Source organism: Rutilus rutilus (genome assembly GCF_951802725.1).
Source record: "Rutilus rutilus genome assembly, chromosome: 10".
Lineage (NCBI taxonomy): Eukaryota > Metazoa > Chordata > Actinopteri > Cypriniformes > Leuciscidae > Rutilus > Rutilus rutilus.
The window spans coordinates 8,352,537-8,371,872 of record NC_140215.1 but is presented as its reverse complement, the minus strand read 5'-3'; the positions used below and the strand labels follow the sequence as shown (position 1 = coordinate 8,371,872).

General features: G+C 35.9%; 1 protein-coding gene across 13 annotated transcripts in view; it reads left to right on the top strand.

Annotated features, from left to right (window-relative positions):
• pcbp3 (poly(rC) binding protein 3) overlaps positions 1-2,960 on the top strand; it is a 63,281-nt gene extending 60,321 nt beyond the window's left edge. For 8 of the 13 annotated variants that reach the window (XM_084422086.1, XM_084422095.1, XM_084422090.1 and 5 more), the window contains 2 exons: positions 580-749; positions 1,026-1,229. In XM_084422086.1, coding sequence (XP_084278212.1) covers positions 580-749; positions 1,026-1,080 — 225 coding nt within the window. In that variant the 3' untranslated portion in view covers positions 1,081-1,229. Of the gene's footprint in view, positions 1-579; positions 750-1,025; positions 1,230-1,802 lie in introns of those variants that run through there. The other 5 variants (XM_084422088.1, XM_084422087.1, XM_084422094.1 and 2 more) reach the window with 2 other exon arrangements.
• The last annotated feature ends 16,376 nt before the right edge of the window (positions 2,961-19,336 follow it).

Here is a 19,336-nt window from a genome sequence, read left to right as displayed (position 1 = left end):
TGCATTCCTAGGATTTTTGACATCCTACACTGTTAGAAAAATCTGTAGAAATTACAGTATTACTGGCAGCTACTTGCCAGTAACTTACTGTAGATTTAAATTGATGTTATTTACTGGCAACAATTTGTTCAAAATTAAATGAACATTAAACATTAACAAGTCTTTATCTTTACAGAATAAAACTAAAATAACAGCCTCATGCAAAGCATTCTGGGAACCAAAATCTGAAGGAAAAAAAACAGAAAAAGGTTGATGAAGATTTCTGGTTCCCAGAATGCTTTGCATTAGATTGTTATTTTATAGTTTTATTCTGTAAAGACAAAGACTTGTTAATGTTTAATGTTCATTTAACTTTGAACAAACTGTTGCCAGTAAACAGCATAAATTTAAATCTACAGTAAGTTACTGGCAAACAGCTGCAATAACTACAGCAAATTTTTTACAGTGTAGTTTTGACAAAACTCAAGCACACCTACCAACTCCACTCAAATATTCTATTGTAAATACTACAAAACGGATCATACTTTCTGTAACATGAATACAGACAGACTTTTAAGAACCTTTGCGCTTTCTTCCCAGCTAATAGGCTGCATAATCGGGCGCCAGGGAACCAAAATCAACGAGATCCGTCAGATGTCTGGAGCGCAGATCAAAATAGCTAATGCCATGGAAGGGTCATCAGAGCGCCAGATCACCATTACAGGAACCCCCGCCAACATCAGCCTTGCCCAGTACCTCATCAACGCAAGGTTAGCCCATGGTTTCACAAAACTGTTGGCATTTTCTTCCAAACTGCAGTAACCTATCTTTTTTTTTAAAGGCCTCATGCTGCAGTTTCTTAAAAGGAGTTCAGATAGGGTCATCGCAAATGCAACAGTGTTTTGTTTTCCTAGCGATGTGTGATGGAATCAGAGATGCTTAGCCACATACCCTCTAAATCTGTTCTTGTGTGTGAAATTGAGGCTCGCAGGGTAGCGGCCAGGGCGATACTAATGCATATTGCTTTCCCACGGTTCTGATGGCAGGTTCAGAGACGTGGCAGCCATGTGGAATGACCCTTCATCAATGACTACATCCTGAAGCCCCAAACTGCTTTCATTATCTGAAGCTATCAACAGCTGATTCCCAATAATCCTTACATACAATCTTCCCTTAGAACTCACCAACCCCTTCCCTTAAACCTCATGGTCTATTTCATCAGTAGCTTCACTCATGTAGGCAGACTACTGAAATAAAAAAAATGAAGAAAAAAAAAAGAAAAGCAGGACAACTGTAGTATGATTTGTTCATGTCATGCAGTGTTTCAGTGTAGTATTTTAGCATGCTGAATGCTTGGATCTTGTTATATATTTATTTATTATTTTAAATGAGATAGTTTAGTTCAGCATGGTTGCTGAATAAGTTTTGTAGTTTGACAGCAAAGCCTAACATGATTTCAAAAATGTAAAAAGAATTGCATCCAATAGCATTTTTAGCAATGCTGTTGGCAAGGAGCTAGTGATGTGATGCAGATGTTGTAATGAAGTACAAATGCATGTCAGAAGCGAGGAGATGTTGGAAACTGTGTTTCTTTGGAGGCGGAAAAGATTTTATTTTTACATTTGACTGGCTTGATTGTTTTCAGCTTGAACCGAATCGAAAGAAATGCATGATTATTACTCAACGTGGAGAGCAGCGAGGCGGAAAAAGCGATCATTCTTGTACAGAAGTGTTGAATGCTTTCAGAATTATTTTATGTTATCTATTTTTTTTCTATCTTTTCCTTACCCCTCCCCTTTTTCCTCTTCCCTTAACTATTCTAGGCTGACGTCTGAGGTCACTGGAATGGGCACTCTCTAATTTCTACCCATGATCCTTCACTGCATCACATGACCCTTGAGCCAATGGCATTGCACCTAGTTTGTTTTCTCTCTGTACTTTTGCTGTCCTGTATTTTCAGTACTTCTGACTAATTTATATTCTATAATGTGCACATAATGTTCCTCCTACTCAACCTTTGTTGTGCTCCTGATGGTCCTTTACTTATTACCTGTTTAGTTTAAAAGACACTTCACTTTTTTTTGACTCTCTAGTACCTCATGTCACCGTCGTCCTGTTTTGCCATAGCTTTCACTGTGAATTCACATTTTCCGGTCCGTTTTCTATGGCGTGGTACAGCTAAGCCAATGAAATCCTACACTTTCCAATCTTTCATTTAGTCAGACTAAAATTGTAATTTTTATAGCAGCGGTCTTGTGCTTTGCTCCAGGGCTTTGCTCATCAGGTACCTTACAACCGTGCATCTTATATATGAATAGTGAAACAACCTGATAGAGTTGGAATGTTTGCACCACGCCTGTACGATTTGTTTGCATCTATCATTGTGGCATGCGGAGTAACACAGAGAATCCATTATTAGCCTCTTGTATTCACTTTCAGAACAGAAAAAAAAATCTGTGTGAAAACGAAGGATATGAGGATGTGTAAGCCATGCTCACGGCTTTACTGCATGCTGAGACATTTCAATTCAGCCCACAATCTTAGTGTAAGTAATTGAATATATTCCAGCTGAATTATTTATAGAATATTTTTATATGCGACGTGTTTTTGCAGTAGCATGAGAAATACGGAAGCTTTATTCCTTTGGAAGTGAATACAGACCTACTGATAATGAAATCCGCCCCATGCTCCTCTACCATACGGCCTCTGTGAGTATGGTAAACTCTCATGAAGGGTTCAAAATTAACTTTTTTGCCATATCTACCAATGTTTACCTGCATTTTTGGAATCTGCACCAAGGGCCTCATTTATAAAACGCATGCACGATCGGATTTTATTCTAAATTCCCTTTCATTCCTACATCAAATGTTAGGAATATATTGGGATTTATAAAGGCAAAAATTGCATACAAACTTTTTGAACTCGTATCAGTAATGAAAATAATCCAATGTAATTGATAAAAATGTAAAGATAAATAGACAATCGTAATATGCATTAATATTATTATATGATGAGCAACTGCTTTGTGATAATTACGTCATTCCTGGGAAAAAAAGATTGTGTGTATGGACGTTTTATAAATCATATGTATTGAAACATTTCGGAAATTGTGGTACGTTCACATTTAGGAACATTAAGGGGCGATCACACTACACTTTTCATTCCATTGACTTCCATTCAAATGCATGTGAACGTCGGAGACCGGAAACACAAACTAATGCAAAGAATTTTCACATTTCAGAGCGTGCCAAAGTTCAAGTTTGGTGAACTCTGACCTGTGAATTCGTATCACGTGAAGACGTGTGACCAGTAGAAGATCGATATGTCACGTTTGCAGTAAAGTGGAGTAGTACTTTTTGGATTTATTATTATTTGTTATATGTTAAATTTATGTTGGTTATAAAGACGCAGTAGAGTGTGACGTCATATCACGACTGTTGCTCAAAGTCTAGTGTGACCACGGCTTTGCACGGACATCTTTATAAATGAGGCCCCTGATAAATTTGATACATTTTTACTCACATTTGGTGTTTGATTAGTGTTCATTTTGGACCCTGCCCTCATGCGTTCAGCAACACCCTTCATTTTGAAAGTGTTTTCCATATTGCTCTCCAAAAACCATATTTATCAGTCGAACCGAAAAGACATGCACAAGCTCTGCATGCGTCGAACGAGACTAAAAAGTCGTTCTCCACTGACAGACAAACATGCGTGCACGCAGTCAACACAGTATTTCTGCTACATGGCAATACAACATGCTTTGTTATTTTCCCGAGGCCAACTCATCAATGATAAGTCAGGATCATTTCTATCTCGGGCTCTGGAATGTTCATGGGTTTAGGCCAGAATTTCAAATGTGATTTCGGATTTACCACCCTGGTCTGCTCTTAAACATGATTGTTTCTTTAATACAGTTCAGTTCTAATTCAGTTAAGGTCACTGCGTTGTAGTATTATTATTATTATTATTACTGAAACCCATGATTCTTACTGTAAGTGTGTCACCTCCTGCTGATGTAGCCTTACTGATCAGCTCTAATCATATTTTTCTCAAATACAAAATTGGATTGACTTCAGGCTATTTATGTTGCATGTTTTGCTGTGGATAATTATTATTAAGACAGCCTGTGTACACTATAAATGATGCATACATATTCTTTACTATTATATTATTCCCCTATTGGCACCTTCAATTATAATTTCATCCCAGCTAGAAGAAATGTGTAATTTCTGCGGCACAAAACAATTGCAATCTGTTTCTTTGAGGAACCCGACTGGCGTAAGTTTGGGGGGCAGAAATGTTCTAATAAATGTGATGCATTTCAATAGGGAAATATAAAAAGACCCTGACTGCATTGAAATGCTTTAAGTACAGAGACCTTAAAAATGAATGTGTAGTGCCGTAAATCCCACCTGTTGTACTGTACTGTAAATACAGAAATTCTCCTTCCTCCAAAACTAACATGTCATGCCATGCATGGTGAAGATTAGCGGCAAGGCACTCAATTTATTATGCGTTTCCACACAAAATTTGTTTAGTCACTGACTGTACCCTGAGGCATTTCGTCTTTTGACTTCCTTTCAAACAGACGGGGGAATGATTGAAGTCATTATTTTTCCAATTTTGTTTGATACCGCTAGTGGCGCACAAATTACACACTTCAGTTCTCACCCAACCAAAACTGTCAGTGTGGTGTGGCTATAGTTAAGCAATTTATTCCCAGCACTGAAGCCCTCTGATTAGGTTTTAAGCAGAGATCATGTTGAGTTACCCTTTTATTCAAATCTGAACTTTTTCAGTCAGCAATCAATATGTATTTCATCCTCCACATTTAAATGTCTAAAATGTGGTATTGAGGCTGAAAGTTGAATGTAACTGCTTCAACATTTGATTCATTATTCAACCTCTAGTTTACCTTTCTTGCCATTTTCCAATTGCACTAGAGGTTTTCTTTCCCAGTCTTATAACGGAAATGCTTTCTCATTGGGGTAATCATGTACAAAAGCATGCATTTAGGCTATAAAGATATATATATTTCTATATTTTTATTTGACATCTGTTGAGCAGTATCACGCACTGCAGCCAAATCTTAGATATGCACCCAAGAGTTACTTTACACCAAAATCAGACATTTTATGATTTAATGTCCGCTATGAGCGCAGAACTTTTATAATATTGGGATTGAACTCTAAAAGTTATGTACATGCTGAGCCATCCGTGCACATGGCCGGAAATGATGTCATACTGTTGCTTTAAAATAACGAATTTATCTGGAATTATTCAACACATTTTGCTGGTTTTTTAGATTCAGCGTTCAGTTTCTTGTTGTCACATTTACCATACGTTTGCACTGCTTTGAAATGTAATTTGTGTCAGTGTCTTAGGCTCTGTTATACATTAAGTTAGATTGTATGTTTACACAAGACTATGTCTTGTGATATATGTATGGAATGTTTTATTTGATATGTTTAGTCCATAATGTGCTGTACTCTAGATCACTGTACAGATGCATATTAATATTCAGACAGCAGCATGCGTAATTTTGACATTTTTCAGTAGCAGAATGCTTTACCAAGGGAGGCTGTTATTATTTATGTCTATTGTAATGCCTATTATTTCACAAATGCAATAAAAATAAATGTTCGTATAGGACTGCAGTGGAGTGTCGAAAATGATTAACTGTTTGGTGGGAAACTCAGTATGGCATTACAAACGGCTTTTATATTTATTTATTTATTTTTGTTTCATCTCTGCCCGACCTCATGATATCACGTGATGTTTTTCTCATGCAAATCATGTGGTTACTTTGCACTCATAATATTAATACACATTAATTCACACTGTGCACATCTGAAATCATTTTGTTCATTTTGTTGGTCATGCAGTTTTTCAATGTACTAGAGCAGCAAAAAAAAAAAAAAAAACCTCTCTACCTGTCTGTCTGTGCTGTGGGGGGAGGGGGGGAACAGAGTAATTATTTTATGTTGGACAATTTGCTGCTTGCAGGTCTATAATAGATTCAAATTTCTGCTGAGTTTAGTTTAACTTTGAAATGTTTTGTAAAAAGGAGAGAATAAAGTTTGTTTTTCCCTTGAATTTTTGTGATGCCTTGTTTTTTTGAATCATTATTAATTATTTGCAGTTCGTTGGTCTAGGGAGAGAAATGAACCAGGGCTTGGGGCAAAAAAAAAATGGCCGTGATCTAAAATTTTTGATTTAATGAATGTGAAGAAAACAATAGCAAAGTCTCCATACTTAAACATTAATCTAAATACATGACGTGAAACCTGATAACAGTGCTGTATAAAATGAAATAGAGACTAATTGATTAATCAAAATTATTTTGAGCAGAGCATGTTTATGTGATTTACTTACTGCTACTGTTTTATTTGGTATTTGTTTTATTTTATAGATTTTATAATTGCTTAGACTGAGAATTTATTGCTTTGAAGCATTTGACATAAATATGCTTTGGCACATTTTATCCAATCCTCACCACTAGAGGTCGCTAAATGTTGTAATTAGCTTCATGTAAATTGACCTGTATATGATATTGCCTCAAAGTGTTTGCTCAAGAACTTACTAATTAGTATAAGCTTTACATTTTTGAGATGCTTTAACTAGCATAACCACAAACAAGCATTGTAGAACTGCATTTAAAGTGATTAACTGTCAAGCTGGAGATTGGGTGACATAATCAATAGTAGCCAGTGGCTATAGGTCTCTATGATGCTTTCTCCAATGCAGAAACCATGAAAGACCATATATCAAGATTCAAGTTTGCACATGCAAGATTCTGAACCGTTATTTAAAATCCATTAAGTTTTGAACAAAAGTTTATTGGCTGTCCTTTGTAATTCTGTTGCATAAGATTCTCTACACAGCACTAATAAAACTCAAAGTCATTTTCTTTAAATTAAATATGGCAGCCTGGCTAATCGCCGGTTGATCCTGCCGGCCTCTCCTGAACGCCAAGGGAAGGCATCAGGAATGGCCCTCGATCAGCGCAGTGCTTCCGAATTAGTCGTTCACTCCAGGGGGAGAGAAGGTCACCTTTACACCACGCTCCGTCATTGGCCTCAGTTTGTTCCCTGCCGCCAGAAATAAGCTCAAATTAAAACACCTCTTGATTGCCCTCCCAAAGTCCCTGAACACATTTTGGCTGTACATGTTCCCTGTGGAAAAGAGGAGACAAGGTACAGTCCAGACAGAGGATACACAGTCCATAACTTCAATGTTTGTTGTGTTATCGCTGGTAGTCTTTGTAGTTATCCGAAACTCCATGCTTTTCAATTTCCTGAATAAAACTGACCATTGTAGGAGGGATTTCTGTTATTGAAGTTTTTGGACAATTGACTGCTTGTATAATTTACTGCTGTGAAACTCCATATCCAAAGAAAAGGTATTGATATTAATAATATTTTTATGCAATTTAAAATGCAAGAGGGTTTAATTTAAAGATGTATATTTTTAGATATTCTATTTTTCTGTTGTTTGGACCCCAACATTCTTCAGAATACCTTTTTCTGTGTTCCTCAAAAGAAAGGAAGGTTTGGAATGACATGAGGGTGAGTAAATGGTGAATGAATTTTCTTTTTTTTGGTGAATATCCCTTTAAGATTTGATAAATAGTAGGTAGCTCCTATTTTTCTTCTCAACATGTGTTTGATTGCCTGTTCTTCCATAACTGCAGCTGCTTGCAGACATTGCATTGTATTGTGATTTAAAATGTCAAGCTAAAGAGGTTTTTTTTTTTAATCAAGTGTTCTATTTTCCTTCTGTATAACATTTCTCTTTAAAGTGCACTAACTTATTACATCTACATCTCTTGATATGACGTTGGATTTCCACTGACAATAGTCTGAATTAAAACTGCGCCCTGGGGAACTGACTTCATCCTAAATATACTTAAATCCAATCATGTGTAATTCCCATGTGTCCTGACAGCCCTATTTGAAGTTGCATAAAGCATAGCTGCCAATAAAAGAGACTCAATTCATTTGGAACGCAGCTGACAAAATACATGAGATAATCACTTAAATGCTTTTTTGATCTTTCTTTGAGTAAGTTAAAAACAACAATGAATCTTCAGCCAGGCCTTAGCATAACTTTGAGTTTGTTAGACAGCCAATGTAAAGATTAAATGATTGCCTCATAATTTTATAAGCCTCAATCACTTTGTTCATGAATGTGTGGAGCAGGATATGTTTCACTGTCAATCACAGAGCAAAACACCTTATTCCCTAGGGTGGCACCCTCTAAATTACTGAAAGGTTGGCTTTTATGTTGAGTAAAACAGGGCATGGAAACTAATTAGGTGTTTTTTTTTCTTTCATCAATTATACATCAAGATAGGACATTTATTTAAAACATAAGAGACAGAAAAACTGCAGGCATGTAAATTCGGAAATGATTAGTGTCAATCCACTTCATTAAATGAATTTCTAATTCATCATGAATTTAATCAACATAAGCTTATTAGCCTTTAGTACAGAGAAATTGTGGTGTTTGCTAAAGCAATAATCACGATTTCAATTTCTCATATTTAAAGTCAATTGAGAATTTTTTTTTGAATGTTGCAGTGTTTATTTCAAAATAAATGATCTGCATGTGCACATCATTATTTTTTAATTATTGAATCAAAAAACATTAACGTCCATAAATTCCCACTGGATAAAATTCCCACCCTGAATTTGTCCTTTTCATGCCAACTTTAAGGTTAGGGATTTGAACAAAATTCTATGATTTTTTTTCACTCAGATAGCCTATACATCACAATAGAACAGAAATGACGATCGCTATACTGTTTCTTCATAACTTCAAGGTTAGAGATTTGAACAAACCTGATTAAAAAATTAATTCTGAAGGAGGGAACTGAGCCATATCTGCAGACCAGACTTTCCAAATTATAAGATATCACTTTTGAAGGTATCACAAGGTCTAAAATGTTATTTATAAATCTATATTAAATTTGCGTCGTACATGCTGCCTGAATCTGAGGTCTTTGAACTGTTGATTGAATTTGCCAGGCTCCAGTTTGTTCAGAAGCTAATCTCAAATTTCCGGGCATTGAATTGTTATCAGCTCCTGCGCATGGCTGACCGTTTAACGCACAATACAGGACAAAATAATTTCCCTTTTCCACAGCTCAGTACCTCTCCTTATCCTTAGTGCTTCTCATAGGATTGTTTCACATTGGATTATCACCGCGTTTATGCATTGTAAGAGCAGGTTTTTTAATTAACCTCTGAAACACTCGGTTCATCTCGACTCTGACTAATGTAGGTCCGCTGTGGGACTAGGTTTGCAGATTGGTGACAGTGACCAACAAACCCTGGCTGGACCTCGAAGGATAATTGTGATAAATCTAAGTGGGTTAAAAGCGTATTTTAATCAGGAACCAACCCATCAGAGGAGATGGATTTACTTTGTCACAGCACTGATACGCTTGAATTAGTCCAATGGTTACAGAGGCAGAATTCTCTTTTGGCACTTGACACACGTAATTTATCCATTAAAGATGCTCTAGAAGAGGGAATTCATTCAGGTGAAGGTGCATTGAAAGAGAAAATTAGCTTCCTTGATATACAATTAGGTAAAGTTTGTTCATGGCGAAGGACTATGCAGTGGCACTCGCACATCTCCTGAGACCCTCAACAGCAATGCATGTTGATCAGGTAAGATTTTAGTCCAGTACTGGACAAAAATTGCAAATATGAGGTAAACTATGAATAATGTAAATAAAATGAGGGTCAAAAAGGTTGAGAACCCGTTTAGAGATCTGAATAATTTCTGAACTATGCTCAAATTTAATTCCGCAATAAAAGGTCAGGTCATTTTGATATGAACTGAAAAATATTAAATTCTTCAAATTATCTGAGTTATATGCTATCCACAATTATTATACTCTCACTGTGTGTTGTGAGAGCTAAAAAGCAGCCTGTGTGCAATAACATTTTCCAATGGGCAGCAGAACATTGAAACTAATGGAAGAGTGATATAGGCCTTCAAAAAGAGATCGAAACAGGACGCTTTTCACATTAAAATGGATGAATCCAATAACTTTTGGTTTTTATGGGATTATAGCTTAATATACGCTATAGAAGCCTCACTTTCTCGTAAGTGAATGCCACCATCTTTGATCTTTTCATAACTGTCCACTTCAGCGGAGATGAACATTAATAATGCATCTAATCTACTGTAGCTAAACAGAAAGGTCAAAAGAGACCTCTTTAAAGGCCTCCACACACACCATTAAGAGTCTAAATCTGCTCAACATGGAGTGTAACATTCATGTTCACTTATATATTCTAACCAACCAAATCAGTACAGACTATTCTTCAACAGCTTTTTGTGATCTTATTGGCTTTAAATCACAGCTCACTTGCCTGACTCTTTCACTTTTAACGTTTAATCAATCCAGAGCACATTGAGGCAGGTTATGTGTTGAAATATTCATTCATCTAAATGCAGTCTTCCTCGAGGGGATCACCAAATTGGGAATATTATCTTCGTAATTTAAAGTCTACATTTATCTCAGTTGGGTGTGATGTGTCATATATAGATAGCTAGCTGTGAAAAATCTCAAAGCAGAATGGCAAACGTCTAACTGCAAGTGCTGACAGACTGCTGTCCATACCTGTCACTTAATTCCTGTTCATTTAGACTGAGCGATGACAGGTCGTCTGTAATATATGAAATAGCTATCTGCTCCTGCTATGATTGGACTAAAAAAAAATCGACCAGGAAGCAACAGTATTTCTACAATCCCATTTCCAGAAAAGTTGGGACATTTTGTAAAATGCAACAAAATCAAGAAAGTGTGATTTGTTAATTCTCTTTAACCTCTAATTAACTGACAAAAGTCAATGTTAAATACATGTTTCAATTTTTTCACTGACCAACTTAAATGTATTTTGTAAATATGAATGAATTTTAATTTTGATGGCTGCAACACACTCCAAAAAAGTTGGGACATTGGCATGTTTACCAGGGTGTCACATCATGATGGTTCATATATTTTCAATAAAAGACAGATCCGGACTGCAGTCAGGCAGTCAGGAACTTCAACTCCACAGTGTAGAGTGTTTCTAAGAAACCACTCTGTTGCCTGGCATTGTCTTGCTTCCCAGAAAAGATGTCATCTTTATGCCATTAAATGTCTGTACAATCCCAATACACGCCTCCACGTCAATGGTACCTTCACACACATGCAAGTCACCCATGCCGTTTGCACTGATGCACCCCCATACCATGACAGATGTTTGCTTTTACCGGTCGCTGATGAAAGTCTGGATGGTCCCTTTTGTCTTTGGAAAGTCAATGTCCGTTTTTTCCAAAAACAAGCTGAAACGTGGACTCATCTGACTGCAGCACACATTTACACTGTCTTCTAGATCATCTTCTATAGCTTTCTCTTTGCGTAACAGAGAATCAAGTTGTATTTCTTGATGCAGAAGCAGACTGTGTTGAGTGACAACGCTTTTCCAAAGTACTCTAGAGCCCAAGAGGCTATATTTAGCATGATGGTTTCTCATGCAATGCCATCTGGAGGGCTCGAAGGTCATTCGCATTCAACAGAGGTTTCCTGCCTTACACGGACTGAGATTTCTCTTGATTCCCTCAATCCATTCACAGTATTATGTTTCACCTGATAATTGTGGACTTTCAAAAAAGGGTAACTTGGATATTCTGTAATCTTTTCCCTTTCATTTTGCCTCCATCCCAACTTTTTTTGGAGTGTGTTGCAGCCATAATAAAAAAAAAAATATATATATATTCTTGATTTTATTGTGTTTTACAAAATGTCCCAACTGTTCTGGAATTGGGGTTGTAAAAGGCTTTTTTATGTGCACTTATTAGCATTTTTTTATTTGTTTTACAACTCATACTCTTGCATGGTGAGAACAAGTTTATTAGAGCTCTGGGTATTTATCTCATTTATCAACGTGTTGCAGCAGACTGAAATAAGAGAGTGATTTCTGGTCACACAGTTTGAAGGATTGAATGAAAAGTGTCAGCAGCTGTAAATTTTAAGTCTGTATTCAAATTCCAAGTCTGTTATTATTCGTGCCATTTCCATGTTAAGTCGCTAAATAATTTGAAGGGTTTTCTTTTGCTTTTTATTAGGAAAATATATGAGAATACAGTATATCTATATTAAAATACATTGGTGAATCTGTCCCACCAGTGCCCTATAGTTTATTTTAGAAGAAATGTCCATTATTGCAATTCTAGGAAATGGCTGGGAGATAAAAATAGTGCCCCCAGGTAATGAGCAGCTGAGGAAGTACGAGTTCGGAAAACTGCTTACAAAACAATCAAAAGAGGTTAGTGAGTGTCTTCCATCATCAATGAAAACCAGTATAATGCAAAAAAAGAAGAAAAAAAAAGAAAAGACAAAGAAACCTCTCTTATCTGTGGCCAATGTTAAAGGACATATAGATAGGTGTTGTTTTGTTACAAGATGATATTGTGAATTGAAAATGTTTGGTTGTGGGTTGTTAGAGTAACAAACCCTATTCTGAAACAGCCCACAGACTAACTCCTGTCACACATTGAGTCATTAAAGCTGTGGAGAATAATATAAAAGAAGAGGAGAGGCTCTCAAGAGGGAAACATTTTGGACGTATGCTCTCAAACCAAGGTCTCCTGGTCTCAGTGAAGATTTGAACATTACTCTTTTTTATGAACTCCTCCTAATGACCCAAGCATCTCTACGTTTTCAGCTGTGAGATGCTCTCTGGGGAGATGGTTCTGTTCACAATATCCTCAATTACTTTTAAACTTTTGTTGGTTTTAAACTACATTACCCATAATTCAACGGAAGCAATTAAGCTACTAAGTTGCACTATAGGCAAATTGGTTCTCTTGATGTAAATCACACCCTGTAAATTTAATTGGTGGGTGGCGTTGGAATGAACACTGTGGTGGTAAGTAATTCAATGCTTTTGATTTCACTCCTAATTATCGCAGGACTACAGCCCTGTTTGAAACTGGATTCATTGTATAAGTTTGAGAAAAGTCAAAACTAAAAAAAGGAGCAGTTTCTTATCTTTACCTTAGGGAAGAAACACCGAACTACCCCGTTAATATAGGATTCTGCAAATGATGTGCCCATAAGGCTGCCAAAATTCAAAAAATGTTGTGTTGTGCTCTGCAGCTAACATAAAACATTATTTCAACCAAAAATAAAATTAATTGGTTGTGGACATTGATGCATAGTTTTCCCTTTAATTTCTTATTGCCCTTCAGACAAATTGATTTAATATAATTTGTATCTTCATTTTACATAGAGCAGTGCACCCAGTATTATAAGACTTGTTCGTATGTCACATAAACAAGGTTTTGACAAGTATAGGTTTCCCATCCTGTGCAGTGATGGTCTGACCTGTCAGCTGTCACTGACAGACTACTCATTATAGTCTGCAGTCCTGCCTAAATAAGGAGATGTTGGCTATAGTAGGTTTATGAAGAGTTATGTGAATTAGTTCCTGAATCATTTCACAACAATCAGGAAGCTACTGTTGAGTTTTATACAGGCCTGGATAAATGTTCTCAAGTATTCCAAAACATGCCATATTATATTCATAAGTAGCCTATTCATAAAAAGTATTCATAAAACATGCCTATTAATAATTTATCATAATTAAACTGTATTCTTGGCTCTAGGAAGTATTTGCATTGGTATAGTCTTTAGGTCAGGTAAATGAAGTAATCTACACACTGAAAAAAATGATTCATTGAATTTACTCAATTTTTTTATCGTAAGTGGTTCCACGCAATGCATTTGTTTAAATGTAGGTACAATCAATTAAGTTGGACTTAATCAATTTTATTTAGTTACCTTAGTATAATTATTTTTTGTAATTCCACCCCTATTTAATCATGTTACTTCTACTAAACTCATTTAGTTGAATTTAATCAATTTTTTTTTGTAATTCCACCCGTTTAATCATCTTACTTCTACTTAAATTATTTATTTATTTTTATTGAGTAGTCAAAATTATTAAGCTAAATCTACTAGTTAAACGTCTAGAGGTATTTAATTGACAGTATGAGGTTATTAAATGGCTTTCAAATACACAGAAAAATTACTTTAATATTTCAAACTTATCTTTAATGACTGCCATCAAATGTAGTGAACGTTTAATACGTCCTTTTCTTTGTGATTTTTTTTTTTTTTAAATCATAAGTGGGAATAGGCCACAATACATTTGTTTTTGAATCATTAAAACAGTGTCAAAAGCTCAAATGTTGAAAAAAAGTGCTAACAAATAACATTGCATATTCATAAACATAAAAAATACATCACATGTGGAAACAGGCAACAGCACATAGTTTGTGAATCAATAAAACTGTACAACTCCTAAAAAAAAAGTTCTCACATTTCATGCAACAAATTTCATGAGGCTGAACACTCATGCATGTTGCAAAATGATTACAGCATTACACTGTTTTTCAGTCTTTGAAATTTTGGAGGACAGCCTTTCAGAATCCATCTGCAGAATGACTTTCTGAACAAATTCAAAATAGTACTTGAGTTCTTTTGGGTATGCCAAATCAAATGCATAGATTGCACCCAGCATCATTGCACAGGCTTGTGCAAAAGATTTAATCTGCTCCAGAATCATTTCTCCTTCAATAACAATGCCGATGTCATCATACTCTCCAAGAACTCCCCTTTCCTTTTTAATCACGGTGATGCCCATGGTGATGTTTGCCAGGTCTTCCAAGAACTCATTTCTTTGAGTGTCCTATATTTAAATGACAAGAAACTGTTATTAGAAATTGTTTTTGATTCATAACTGTTTGAAAAGTCTATACAATCAAAGGAAATTAGGACCACAACATATATATATAATTATTAAAACAGTAAGATGTTTTAATTTTTTTAAAATATGAATAGAATATGCTGGAAAAGCAAAGAATCTGCAAGAGCTGCAGGATTTTTCTGAAGAACAGTGGGCAGTTTAACAGCTCTGGACAAAAAAGGCAAATAATTGTCACACACACACACACACACACACACACACACAAAACAGTTGTGGATCATTTAGGTAGTCATTTACAAAATTCATAAATTATATAGTGTTTGTGCTGGTATCTTAAGCACATTGCGTTTGTCTATAATTGTAACAGCTTTTATTGTTATTAACTAAGCTCAGAAAACAACTAGTTTGGGAGTATACCGGTACCTATTTATCGGTGAAAGACCGTCTCGAGAAGACCGCAGAAGATCAACGCCTACTACATCATTACCACTGTGGCCCTGCTAAAACTGATTTGCGCATGAAAAGTAGTAGGTAAATAACATGCTTGAAGCTAACACTGGATTGAGCAACTAAGCAATAAACATGCCTTTGAAGAGTGCAAAATAATGTGCAGTGCCAGGTAGTAGCATGAAAACAATCTGTTATTTAAACTGATTAAATTATATATAGAAAGCGATCAAAGAACACTCCCTTTAAAATCGCTGGAGCTGTCAATCAAACAGTGCAAGTTTTAGGTGAGTTCTGAATCTGGACTCTTGCCAAATGTCCCATTATAATCAACTAACCTTTTATTTCCATTGTGTTTGCACTGTTAGTTATGATGAAATCCTTTGTGAGCGCAAAAATCAAGTTGCAATGACTAGATCACAGCATTCACACTCTCATAATGTCTGTGATCGGCTACAATGCTCATCGTTAGGCTTGCACGATATTGAAGAAAAATGCAATATGCAATAGCTTGTTAGGCAATCAGTGGGTGCTTACACTTAAGTCAATAATACAAAATAGGTGTGCAAGTTCCTCAAACCCAAACTGGGCTCAGGTGCAGGACAAAGGAGGCAAACTGAAGCAAAAAACTAAACGTAATGTCTGATGTCTAAGGAGCCGTTATATCAGTGTGCGGACATTACATTTAGTTTTTTGCTTCCGTTTACACTTAAGCCTCACAGCAAAGCGTTCAAATCAGAGGGCTAGAATCAGGGAAGGAAAAACTGATTTTATTTCTAAATTATGGCAATTTTTGAAGTAAAATCATACTGACATTGCAAGTGGACCTTTGCAACATTTATAAAACAAAATAATGCAGTTCATGACCCCTTTAAGACCCCTACTATGAGTGATGATAATAATAAAATGTATATATTATAATTATTATAATTTTAATTTATAATAATATAAAATTACTTACTGTGCAAAGTGTTGGAATAATAAAACTCCAGCAACTTAACATCCAATGTCGACCTAAGGTACAAAAAAAAACACATCCTTAACCAGTAAACAGATTGTTTACTGTAATGAATGATGCTTCATAATGAAACATTACTTACTGTGCAAATCGTTGGAAAAAAAACTCTGGGACTGGACTGAAAACGTGAACCTGGAATCTCTGCGTCACTCATGCGCAGACAGCACCTCAAATGAAAGCATGCAAGCACAAAATGATTATTATTGTTTGTTCTGGAATCTGGATACATTTTCATACCACACCATTAAAGCTAGCGAAACTAGGGGTTGTCTCAGTCAGTAGTAAAGATAAAAAAAGCATAATGTAACCAAATGTAAATGCTTTAGCGTTGAGCATATTATATTATGCTTCATAACCACTATTTTCTTTAACCAGTCAATAGATTGTTAACTGTAATGAATGATGCTCCATAATGAAACATTACTTACTGGAACCTCAGTGTCACGCATGCGCAGACAGCACCTCAAATGAAAGCAAGCACACAATGATTATTATTGTTAGTTCAAGATATATACTGAACATACCACAACCACACAATAAAACTAGCGAAAATAGGAGATGTTTCAGTAGTAAAGATGTTTGCTTAAATCACAGGATCATAATTACAGGTACATATTTACAGGATCCCTATTGTTAACTTGTGTCACTGAAAGATTCAGAAATCCAATGCTATATTTTGAACTTTACCAATATGAAATTATCCACATATTATAAAATACTACAGCACACACAGTCGTTGACTGAAAAAGTAACTTACAAGGAAGCAGAAACACAATCTCCCCCTCATTGCTTCAAAAACCCATAATCGCTAACTGAAGTTTTAATTTTTCGGTAACATGCAAACCGTATAACGATTAACTTAGAGGCCTTTGCCACAGAAGTCGTTTTCCACTCCATAGTTTTTCTATGTAAGCACACGCTAAATTGACGTGTTTGCGCCGCGAGTTCACCAAAGTCTTTTTCAGCCACTGAAAACGCCAGGCGCTCGGCTAAAAACACCCAGCTGCTCTAAAAGAAATAATAGATCAAATATTACCCGTCCAAAACGATTTATATCTCACGTGTAACCACCAAAGACACATTAGAAGCCGCAGCAAATTCTTGAAGGACTTCGGTATAACCAGATTAACCGGGTGTATAACGTAAACAGTCTGCTCGGAGGATGACGGTCTGGAGCTCAGAAAACGTTGAACAATTTTTAGGAGCTATCTTTATAAACAAAGACCATATTTGAAGTTTATAAAACTACATTCTCGCCTAAAATATCTTAAAAGTGCATACCGTGACATAAAATCAGTAATATTTGAACAATTATGGTGTGCGCGCGCAAAGTATGTGACGGTCGCTGTGTGTTTTTGTCTAGCTGCTATAACGTTAACTTTACATGTTCTGAATCTGAACCAGAGCATTTTATACTCTTTATACAACCAACAAACTATGTATTGTAATAAACAGTGATATATAATAAGAATTATTACTTACTGTGCAAATGGAATGAAAAAACTCCACCTCCAAAAAAATTCAACTCCGACTCTTGCACTGCTTGAAGAAGCTGACTGGAAAGGCGCCAAAGATGTGCGCATGCGCAAAGAACCAACTTATTTTTTTTTAAGTGACTTTAATTAATTCACATAGCTTGATTCAACATGCATGTCATTCTCATAAAACCAATGATTTTTTTTTAATTAAAATCAACAACTAAATTTAAATGATTTAAATGAGCAAAATTTCATTATGCTTAATTTAATTGGGGCCATAATAATTTTTTTCAGTGCAGTAGCCTAAATTACCTTGAGAGAATATTCGCTTCCAATCTACAATGTCCAGTCTCCAATGAACATTCAGGATACTTCCATGTTACAAATACACATGCCAATTTCTGTAAATAAAAAAAATAAAAAACGATTTATGAACCATAGGTAGCATCCTCTGGTCACTGGTTTGCACAATCTTTAAACCCTAGCTTTTTAGGAGGTCATACCTCATTGTGTGTAGCCTACTCTTTCATATAGCCAATTACAGAAGAAAAAAAAAAAAAAAGAAGAAGAAAAAAAAAACGGTTACCAACCACTGATCTATATAATGTCATTCTATATAGATCAGTGTTGCCACATGACTTTAACGAAACATTATTAAATAGACAGTCAGTATGTCAAAAACAGCTAAGGGGCGTGCAAATCGAGTGCCTATAACCCCCCTTAGCTGTTCTAAATTCACTGTAAAACACGGCTTCAATGGTCTTATTGCTTTCATAAAACGGTTACTCCATAAAAATATTCATTTTAATATTTATTTTATTCATAAAATAAACACCAGCAACAACAAATATAACGTTGTAACACATGTATTCCTCCGCCAAGCAATGTAGTTCCAAATAGGTTGCCAAGCAACAAAGTATCACAAACGGCAGTTGCGCATTAATACTAATATAATGCGGTCACAGGTGTATGTTTGTTGCGTAATTTACAACGGCTTCGAACGCGGCTTAACCAATCAGAATCAAAGACCGGAACTATCAGTTTTATAATACTACTTTTACCACATCTTTCTATGGCAGAAATAGTAAGATAAGTATGCGGTTCCGAATTCAGCCTGTGACTTCAGCTAGTTTGAAAAGCCCTACGAAGCAGTTTTGTTATTGTAAAGGGTTCGAAACTTCATCACAGCAGCTGTTTCGAACGCTCAAACACTTCTCAGAAGTTACGTTTGTGAATCGTAGCCTACTAACGTTACACTGGTGGCTTAGCTGTTTGTTTATCTGTGAATTTCACGGCTCAAATACATGGACAACTCAACAGAAAGACGTTTCGTAGGCTATTTTGCGGTCCATTATATTGTAGGCTATTGCATCATAGGCCTATTCGATACAGACTTCAAACTCACTTCTAGTACTCAGCCAGGTAAAACATTTACCCTATGTTGCCGTGACTCTCACATTTAGGAAGCAATTCGGTTGAAAAGCAGTGCAGGAATTAAAATAGCCATTGGTTTGGGGCATTGTAATACGCTGTTAAGATGTTTGTAGCCTATAGCCTAATATGTGTAGGAAAAGCGTATAATGTTCTATGAGAGAATAGTTCTTCTAAAACAAAACGACACTTGTCTCTACTATTGGAGC